Source organism: Hermetia illucens, chromosome 2, assembly GCF_905115235.1.
Source record: "Hermetia illucens chromosome 2, iHerIll2.2.curated.20191125, whole genome shotgun sequence".
Lineage (NCBI taxonomy): Eukaryota > Metazoa > Arthropoda > Insecta > Diptera > Stratiomyidae > Hermetia > Hermetia illucens.
In genome coordinates, this window is record NC_051850.1 from 5,454,251 (window position 1) to 5,464,877 (window position 10,627).

Below are 10,627 nucleotides of genomic sequence, written 5' to 3' on the forward strand. Positions count from 1 at the left end.
ATGCGCCTGATCGAATCCTTATTCGTTGTTGTTGGTCTGTCGATAGGCTCGTGCGAATCCCCTTAATTTATTGTTTCTTTATCAGGATCCACGCCCATCCATGGATCAGTTAGAAGGACATGTGATTTTTTGTATAATAATATAAAAATCGAGGGATCAAAATGCTCAAAGGACCCCCAGGATGTTTTGATAATATTCAACCCTATTATGTACGGTTTCTAAACTTACTCCAGCAAACACTGAAATTAAAAACTAAACTAAAAAATAAAGATTACAATGCAAATAGTTAAGAAAATGTGCTGAGAGGAATATTCAAACTTATTTCACTATTTTCGTGCAAGATAACACAATGGGGGCTGCTAGTATTCACAGATGGCTATCCTTAATTCAAGAGCATAGGATGTATCTATTTTCTGATTGAAAAATAAAGTCAATAATGAAAAAATCATTCACTTTATTGTAATGGAAGTTAAGTAACTTATATTTACATTCGCAACTTAATTTAATACTTCCAAACCAAAAAATCAGATAAAATGAATTAATCATGCTTGGTATTTTGCGCTATAGATCTATCTAGAACATCCAATGCAAATGTGACATCATCCTTTGTTACACACATTGGGGGCTTAATTCGAAGTACCTAAATGAGAAATGTAATGAAGGAGAAAATATGAGTAGGAAAGAAGATTGTGAACTAGAATTTATAAAAAAAAAGATTGAAATGAGAATATCATAACCTTCCTGGTTGAACCTTGTACACACAACTAGATATAGGAGTAGAAATTCGATTGGTCCAAACTTTTTACGTTAATTCCTCCATTTTGTTTCAAGCAGGACGGTCTATGATTCCTCCACTTCATTCCCACAATGAGCTTCATCCAAAAGGCTCCATCGCTCCAATACTTACATTTCCATTAATTCCACCACGTCCAAACAACACACCCAAGTCCTTGCAAGTCTCCCATATTTGTGAAACATGTGGCGCACTCAATGGTGCCTTTGTGTCTTTACTTTGTACCAGTTCAACCCCAATCATAAGTCCTTTACCGCGTACATCACCAATGATTTCATGTCGATCACGTAGTTCAGCCAGTCCTTTCAAGAAGTATGTTCCTACTTCAAGGGCATTATCCTGGAGTTCTTCCTCTTCAATTACATCCAAAACAGCAAGTCCTACTGCACTTGCCATAGGGTTTCCACCGAAAGTGTTAAAGTGCAAAGCTTGGCCCAGACAATCTGCTATTTTTTGTGTTGTTACTACGGCCGCAAGTGGGAAACCGTTTCCTATTCCTGGAAGAATTAAAGTTAAGGATTTCATCAGCCAGTGCTCTCACGAGGAGACCGGAGCTGGTCGTTCTTTATGTTAAAGAATGAAATACCTTTTGCCATCGTTACGATATCTGGGATGATATCATGATCCTGGAATCCCCAGAAATGTTCTCCTGTTCGTCCGAACCCAGTCTGAACTTCATCAGAAATAAACAACCCCCCATTTGCTCGTACCAAATCAGCAGCCTTCTTTATATAACCTTTCGGAAATTGAACAGTGCCTCCAACTCCTTGAATCGACTCAGCGAACATGCCGGCAACTCGTCCGCGCGGTAACGAAAATTCGAATGCTTGTCGTAATTGTTTATAATATTCATTGGCAGCCTTGCATTCAAAATCACAGGAACAGCTTCGGGTGGTTTGTACAGGAGAATCACGGCAGTGGGCTCCACCCCAGATTCCCAAATAGGGATCAGGATTCATGACATGTTGTATGCCTGAGTTCACGGCTGGCAAGGGATATCTCCATGTCGAATGGGCTGTCAGACCCATTGTGTATGGTGACATTCCATGGTAAGCGTTACGGAGGGCAAGGATCTCATAGTTTCCAGTGTACAGACGAGCAATAAGCATGGCCAGATCATTTGCTTCTGAACCGGAATTCACAAAGCAAACACACTACAAAGGAAAGATTGGAACTTTACAATAGAGCTCTTTTTAAGGATCATTAAAGCAAATATGATTCGTGCACCCTTGCCCAAAGTTGAGACCCCCCCGGTCGTATAAAGACCGGTTCAAAGTTATGTGGAGTTCTTTATAGTCCCTGTTCCGGACCCGAAAAAATCATCGCCCTCTCTTTTTAGGCCTGCTGGGACCTCATTTTACAAATATAAAAAATGACACCAACCTTTAAACCGTCCGGCATCTTGGCAGTCAGTCGTTCTGCATATTCGTGAATCTTAGGATGCATATAGATATTCGTGGTATGCCATAGTGTATCTAATTGTTTTTTCAATGCTTCATTAACTTTCCTGCAAATACAATTCACATAGGATATGCCCAGTCCTTTTTTCTTAAATTTCAAGAAAACCTTACGGATGACAATGTCCCACAGAAACGGTTACAATTCCAGCAAACATATCCAAATACCGGCGGCCACTGTGATCATACAACCACTGCATCTTCCCATGATGAATCAGGAGTGGTTTTTTGAAGTGAGCAATTATATTTGGAGTTAATCGGTCCTTCCTTATTTTTACAACATCCTCGTAAGATGGTCCTGAGTATTTTGGAGGATCATGTTCAACTTTTGGCATTTCAGCTTGTACCACTGGTGCTGATTTGGTTGATTTCAGTCTGAAGAATTGTTGATGGCATCGTGAGATGGGTTGGGGTTCTAAAATAAAAATTCATATAATTCGACATGAGTATTTAGGTTAGTATCCATATAGCTTAGTGGTTTGAGCGCTAGACTGTTGCAATGGTAGGAAATCTCATTGGTGGAAAAAAGATTTGTATTGTGACTGAAAGGCCACTCAGTTAGGGTAATTAGGGTAATATATACCTATGACCTTGCTCAAACACATTTCAGGACCTAGATTTATAGATAAAAACAAACTTTCTCTTCACAAAGCATAAAGCGTCAGCAGCACCTATGCGCGATCGATTCCAGTTTCTGGAAATGTCTTTCAACTCCCTCCAGGATTTCTGGAGAAGCCTACACTACTTTCCTACTTTGCCTCTGGGATAACCCACAATTAATTTGTCGCCTTTAATAACTTATGCGATAGGGCGATGACCAAGGACCATCCTGAGTAGCGGGAGACGACCAAGCTATCCTAAAAATAAAGTCGGCGAAAGTGACCATGGTGGTCCATTCAAATATATTGAAGCTCCACCGAAGTATTCCGTTGACACGCATTCGCTTGACCCTATGCTAGCCAGGCTTGGGAGTGTGGGGGATTCTTTGAACAATTCAGTTCCCCACGTATCATCGCGCGAACCTAACGAAAGATCTAGCTAAGTCTGGAAATTAAAAACAAAAACAATGACGGCACGATCGCTTGCGTGGAGCTGTAAAACTGCGGACCAAAGGGGCGCATTCGAGGGGTAAGATTCATGACGAATCGCATTCTCAGTAGATGCTTCTGCCTCAGATGTTCAATGAGGTACGGCCTTTGAGGTTCGCACCCAGCCTTGGCATCCTCAGGCCATAGAATTAGAGGATGCACCTGTGATTAATTTGAGTGTTGCAGATTAGCGATTGGAGGAGGAGGAGGGAGTCCTCAAAACAAAGATTTAGTTCCTCTTCATTTCACCTCGCAGTTAGATATAAAATGTAAATCGATCTAATGAGAAGAAGAAGAAATTTGAGGTCCGGTACGGATAACCGGCGGAAGTCGTCTGACTTGGTGACTGGGTCGGGCTCCCGTAATGGACAGCACAACGGCGAAACCGCTAGTCGTGGGGCGGTTCGACATCTAGGCGCCATGACGACCAGGAGCATTGCTCCACCTACTGCAGCTGTTTCGCCACAATCTGTGGCGACTACTTCAGCAGGTTCGCATAGGCAGCGGATGAAGTGAAAATGAAATGAAGGTCATCCGATCCTACAACGAAATAACAGCGAGGGCGGGTACAAAATCTTACCACCGTTGTTGCACCTGAGATTCGCCGAGGGTTTCCCGCAATTCGCGGACGTGTATGTGCAGCGAGTCGCAGACCAGTATCGCTTTAGTACTCGCAGCGACATGATCCTGGCCATCATCAGGAAACATATTCGACGTGAGATTATCGCGAAAACTGGTGACCAAAAGTCGATTGGCGCAGAGGCGGCGGCGTCAACAGCACCACGCCGTACCGCAAGCAACAGTTTCAGTACTCACCGAAGCCCCGTTCTCCACCGTCCAGCTGAAGTCTCAGCTGAGGTTCGGGACGAATTCCAAAGAGCGTGTATAGAATTCTCAGATATGGATGCTTTGCATATACCAGGTATTCCCAGGTTCTATGAGTCTCCAGCAACTCCAAGAATTGTATCTCAAATTAATGATGAGATTGCATCTCGGCTGTGTGCTAATATGTCGCTGCTGCAACTACAAACACCTGTGTATTGTGGCACAATTGTGGCTGTCAGAATGCATGGTCAGAAGAAGGCTTGAGTGACCGAATAGATCCACCATGGCAAATTCGTCTGGAACGTCGGCCGGACTCACTAAGGCAGGATATTGCTAGACTGCTTCAAATAAACACTGGCAATGTCAGCAGACGGGTGACAAATAAAGTGCAGAAGGTTTACAGGAACTATGTCATCCGTAGTTGACATTCTGGACACCATGAAGCAGAAATTTTCTGTTATATGCAGTCGGTTACGACGATATGGCGAAAGTCACTCTAGACGTGTCCAGAATGCAACTTACGTGAAGAACCAGCGGAGTTTTTTTCAGATCACTGAACAAATCCAAGGCAGTACAGTTTTTGGTGATGAAAGCGAAATTGGGGTGGACTTTGGGGTTACCTGCATGCTGAAGGGATCACCGCCGAAGACACCCGCCATGCCACTACGTCTGGCATGAATTTTGCGAAAACCGACCTGGAAAACGTCCAGTGGCGGATACGGACAACTATGTCCAAATTCCGAATGCATCATCAAAACTCTGCCGTGGAGCGGATGAACCTATCATTTGACGTCGGCAGTAGAGGCCTGCTTGACGTGGCGGCACAACATCATCGCCAAGTCGACTCGCTACACGTTTATTTTACAGCAAAGAGCAGGCGACTCCCCTGCATACGGCTGTCTTTAAGCCAGACTGTGGACTGACTCCACTTAACTTGAAGGATCGATCTTTCAATTCTCTGAGTGAAGTGGGTAGTATAGGTTCCAGGGCGAAACATGGATTGGTTCCCACGATGGAGCATAAGAATTAGGACCTCCACCTCCCTCTTGGCACACTTATGGCAATGTTCTTTTGTACTGACTGACGGCTACCCCAAGACGCGCTCTCTAGACCTGGGAGCCGGTTTCTGACAGACATTTTAACTGCAAGATTCTACTACAGGTTAAGGTGCACCACAATTGCGCAATGCTTTGCACCTACGGAGATTTTCGATATAGTGGAAAAGGGTGCTTTCTACAAGCAATTAGACATAGTTCAGGGAGGCTTCCTAAAGGTGACATTTTGATTGCCAAGGATGCCAAGGTGGGCTCTGACAACACTTAGCTTGGACATGTAATGGGGATACAGGTTTTGGCGACCGTAACGATAATGGTGGGAAATTCGCGGATTTCTACAGAGCTATCTTGCTGATCGGACCGCAGATATACTGAGTAATCCGCCCGAGAACATCGATGAGCACTGGGCTGCCATCAAAATGCTTTTCTCGGGTGCTACACAGGTCCTCGGCCAAATACAAGCGGATTGATGATCGGAAGGGGGTTGAACGCTCTATTCACCACTGCGAGTGATAGCGGGCGTGACGCACTCAAACTCCGATACCAAGTGAAATCCCAAGAAACTCAGCATAGTGCACGCCGTGACAAGAGGAAATTTGCTATTGCTCTTTTAAGGGAAGCGGAAGATCCCACAGAACGTAATGATTTCAAAACTGTATATGGCAACACGAAAGTGCTTGCATGTGGTCCTAAATCTTTCGTTGATTCTGTGAAGGACCTCCTTAACCTCCCATTCTCCCCTTCTACTTTCTTCCTTTACTTGCTCTGCCCTGAATTTCAATACCACCAAAAATTGTTGGGGTCGCACTCTCGATCTCTTCCTTTTCAACCTCCCCAAGCGCCACCTCTTTTTATTCTCTTACACATCCCCGTATATCGAAACTGACGCTCACCACCCCCCACTCGAATTGAGAGGGGAGCTCCCCCGTTCAAACTCCAAAACTGCGCGTAAATCAAGTTCAACTTCTGCAAAGCCAACTTTGACAGCTCGACTCAGCTTTAGCGTCTATCAATTGGGGTTACATATTAAACATCTAAACGTGTGATCAAGCTCTTAGCACTTTTTACAATATCCTGTCCGATTTCCACTCCTTTTATGTCCCCTGCTTGCCTGCGTTCGTACACAACTTTGCTCACAACGGAGATCCTTGATAACATTCCCCTGAAACATGCACTGTGGAAGAAGTTTCGGGTTTTGCCGACCTTGCTCACTTTAAGGCCATGCGCTCTACTGTGAAGTCGATAATTAAAAAGGCGCCTAAAAGGTACTTATTGAATGTCGAAGCCGCTGAACTTAAAACCCTTTTGGTCCCACACTCGCTGTTCTTGTAATCCCAGCCAATCTTTCCCTTTTTCTATCAGTTTTGCTGACTTCACTGCCAACTCCCCACAGCAATACTGCGACCTTCTCTGCGCCTACTTCTCTTCCGTATTTTTTTCCTCGACCACTCCATTCTCTACGCCTCTTCTAACTGCAGATTGCTCCGAATCTGTGCTCATTCCTCTCCTTACGCCTTTCTTGGTTGAGCTCCTCACTGGTTATCTTTACGCCAATGTCGGACCTAGCCCCGATGGGCTTCCTAACTACTTTTTTTTAACTGTAGAAAACATATTTCCTTCCCCCTGTGTATAATCTATAACAAAATTCTAGAAGAATGTTACTTTCCCCATCTCTGGAAAGAGGCTCTTATCATCCCTATTCTCAAGAGCGGAGACCTTTTTCTTGCTGTGAACTACCGCCCCATCTCTTTTCTTTCCCCTTGCTCCAAAATCCTGGAAAGATACATGAACGACTGGTTAACCATGTACTTCGGTCACCTCATTGTCAAAGAGCAGCATGGTTCCATGAAACATAGATCTACGCATTTTTGACAACCGTATTCGCGAAATCGTTGAAATAACTGTGAATCAAGCCGGATTTGTCAAAAACTGCGGAACTACTGACGCAATACACGTTGCGCGGTTACTCATGGAGAAGCACGGTGAGAAGCTCCGCCCTCTTTACATTGCATTTCTGGATCTAAAGAAACCATTTGACCGTGTGCCTCACGAACTCATCTGGTATGCTTTACGACAACACTGAGTGCCAGAAGAACTCGTGCGCTAGATTCAATTGCTCTACCACGATCTGAAAAGTAGAGTTCAAAGTATTGCGGTTGTATCAAAACCGTTTCGTGTCTCTGTTAGTGTTCATCAAGGAAGTGCCCTCTCACCACTCCTCTTTGTTCTTATTATGGACACCGTCACACGGAACATCCAACGTCCAGCGCTCTATACACTGCTTTATGCAGATGGTATTTTCCTGGCATCTAATAGCAAAAATGATCTCGAGGAACTTGTCCAAAAATGGAATGATCACCTCATGCAACATGGTCTCAGATTGAATCTAAACAAAACTGAATTTTTGACGACCGATGCCCATGAAACAAGCACAATCACTGTCAGCGGCAGTGATCTGCCCAGAATTGAGTGATTTAAATACCTCGGGTCAACTCTATCAGCCAATGGAGAACTGCGTTATGAAATCGCTTCACGCATTAACGCAACCTGGATGAATTCGCGTTCCATAACTGGTATTTTTTGTGATCGACATATCAACGAACGTGTCAAATCTAAAATGTTCCGCAATGTCGTCCATCCTGTCACTCTCTATGGTTCTGAGTGTTGGCCAACTATTAAAGACAATGAACGACGTCTTGCGGTAATGGAGACGAAGATGTTGCGTTGGACTAGTGGCGTGACACGTTTTGATCAAATCTGAAATGAGGATATCCGCGATCGTTATGGGGTTGCACCGATCGTGGAAAAATTACGAGCGAGGCGTCTTTGATGGTATAGTCACGCAATTCGCGCTAACGAGAATTCACTTGCCAAGATAGGTCTGAACATTGAAGTCGATGGTAAACGACCAAAAGGTCGATCGAAACACCGGTGGCTTGATACGCTGGATGGGGATTTAAACGCCTCGAGATTGCACTCAGATCAGGCATTCGATAGAGCCAAATGGCGAAACCGATCATAACAAGCCGACCCCGCTTGTGATCGGGGCAAAAACTGAAGAAAAATAAGAAGAAGAAGATGAAGATGATGACCGTGAGTTTGCAAAAGGGCTGAAGAGGCTAAGACGAACGGATGTGCTGATATGTGAAATTGGACCTACATTTAAACGAGATTTTATGGTTGAAGAAAAACCGTCATCAGCGAGCAATATCGACAAATTACACACTTCAAGTAATAGAAAACAAACAGGATTTGATGTAAAAACCAGCTCTGTTGGGTTTGTCGAGTATCAATTGGTATTGCTCCAGAAATATACAGCATAATAAGGAGGAAGCACTAAATTCGCAATCGAAATTGGAAGTACCTCGTTGGAAATTAAGCAATTTAATGATGGTGTTAACTAAATTAGGCGAAGCGGATAAAAGCCTGACGCACATGGAATTTGAGTACCTGGAGAGATGAAAACAAATTAAAACGTCCAGAGGAAAGCAGCCATTCTTGTTCGGGGCGAACAAGTTCTGGCGGTGGGCAGTGTGACGAAAATCACTTTAGGAAAAATATGTGTGACGTCAATTTAAATTGCAGTAATGACAATTAGCCAGGACATCAAAATTCTATGAAAGTAACGCGAATATTTAGTTAAGATAATTGCTAACAGATGACTTGAATGCCGGTAAGGAGATCTGTCAAAGGTGCAAAGTAGTTTTCTAGCAAAGCCTTCGCATGCCTTTCTGGAATGTTCCGCGGGGTATAAGAGGACCGAAAATCCGCCCACGAAGGGATTTAGTTCTAGAGTTAGAATATATCCCGTCGGTTATAAATACTCCTCGAATTGTACCAGTTGAAAGAATTGTTCTATAATTAATTGTACAGTACGGTTGTCTAATTTAGTATCAAATAAACGCTTATATTGGAGTTATAGAACGGCGTGCCATGAAAGGTTTTATATTTGTTGGCATTTATCGCAACTGACAATTAATTATAAAATTTCAATCAATGATATCGACATGAACTTCAAGAAATATAACTTATACACCTCCTATACGCGTTTCTATTGATATCGCTACGGAGTGGATGATCATCTCCATGGAATGGTGCAGCACTAATCCATGAGACGGTGGAGCAGATTTTCAGATACCGATCGAGGCGTGGCGTGATGTCTCTGTTTACAAATAAATATTAGGCAAGCATCCATCACAAACCCATGCTTCAATCTTACAAACAGCCCAGACCCTCATAAATAATCTATTATTCGATCTTTTCACCAACTTCAACTGCGAATCTAAATTTCGGACATCACCAACTTCCAAGCGTCTGCTCTATATTTATCCCCTAATCAAGTCTGTACAACAAGCGGAATAGAATAAACACGGAGATAAGTCTCAGCCGGCCGTTGGAGATACACTCTCTCATCTATTATAAATATAATAATTGCGTGACCTCGAGCCCCTCGAGCAATCTCGGTCTTGGTGAATATCGTTATCAACATAAAAAGCATAGAAATTCACCGGAGACTGATACTTGGAAGCCAAACTTTGCGGACGCAATAGATAGTCAACTGATAGCGAAACAGATACACTTTGTGGGCTATGAAGATAATTTGGACCCCATGGTGTGAGGTGTGGACCTTTATCACTTTCACTTGGTCGTGATATGCTGTTGGAGGTCAAGTTCACTTGAATTCACTATCACTAAAAAATGCGCATTTTATCTGCAGGAAATAGTTACACTTGGAAATTAATGGATGTGCATACTGATCAGGAGGGTCAGTTTTCCCCACGATCGATTATGCAAAACGATTTCCAGACAACGACTATAAGGGGCTAATAAAATCGGTAATAGAGACATGCATATATTACGTACGTACTTAAAAAACGTTGCAAAACCATTATTTATCTAATTCTTGATCAGTCGAACAGGAACACAAGTAAACAGGGGAAATTCTCAATTATTCTTTACTATTTTACTGAATAACTTGGCACGTGCCCCGAAAAGTGAGTAAAATTGATTCAATGATGAAAATAACCCCCGACCAAGAGTAGGCACTTCCCACCGTTTGGGAATGAAAAATTCGAACTATTCGAAAAGAGCCATATAACACGGGTGGCTGCTTCGAGCCGACTGAATTTTTTTAAAAAGTTTATTTTATTTGGACTCCTGACTTGGTTTGTTGATATTATAGTAGCTCTCCATTGAGTAAATATTCCGAGTGTTGAATATTTTTGGAGTGGGACTATGGTTACGAGCACGCTACGTTGGAGGCAGGTACTCTCAGTTTGTATAGTTCAACTAATGGAATAATTTTCCTGAAGCACGAGCTACAAGTTGTAGATATTCATTTCAAATTAAACAGGTGTTATCTCTGAAATTCATCTAATCTTTATCACTAAACGATTTTTGAAGTCGTGA

The 10,627-nt window shown here is 43.0% G+C and overlaps 1 protein-coding gene across 1 annotated transcript; it reads right to left on the reverse strand.

Annotated features, from left to right (window-relative positions):
- Positions 1-437: 437 nt before the first annotated feature.
- LOC119647621 (alanine--glyoxylate aminotransferase 2, mitochondrial) lies at positions 438-10,329 on the reverse strand. The gene is made up of 6 exons (XM_038048664.1): positions 10,086-10,329; positions 2,365-2,665; positions 2,177-2,300; positions 1,380-1,947; positions 908-1,290; positions 438-640 (listed from the first exon to the last, which is right to left on the reverse strand). Exons 1-6 carry the CDS (start codon positions 10,105-10,107, stop codon positions 539-541), a joined length of 1,500 nt encoding a protein of 499 aa, XP_037904592.1. The 5' UTR covers positions 10,108-10,329; the 3' UTR covers positions 438-538.
- Positions 10,330-10,627: the final 298 nt, after the last annotated feature.

Coding starts and splice junctions, on each gene's coding strand:
- LOC119647621 (XM_038048664.1), bottom strand. CDS start 10,107: ATGGTTTTGCAACGTTTTTTAA. Junction 2,301..2,364: donor TCTGTGGGACATTGTCATCC/GTAAGGTTTTCT, acceptor TTGTATTTGCAG/GAAAGTTAATGAAGCATTGA. Junction 1,948..2,176: donor AGATGCCGGACGGTTTAAAG/GTTGGTGTCATT, acceptor TTTCCTTTGTAG/TGTGTTTGCTTTGTGAATTC.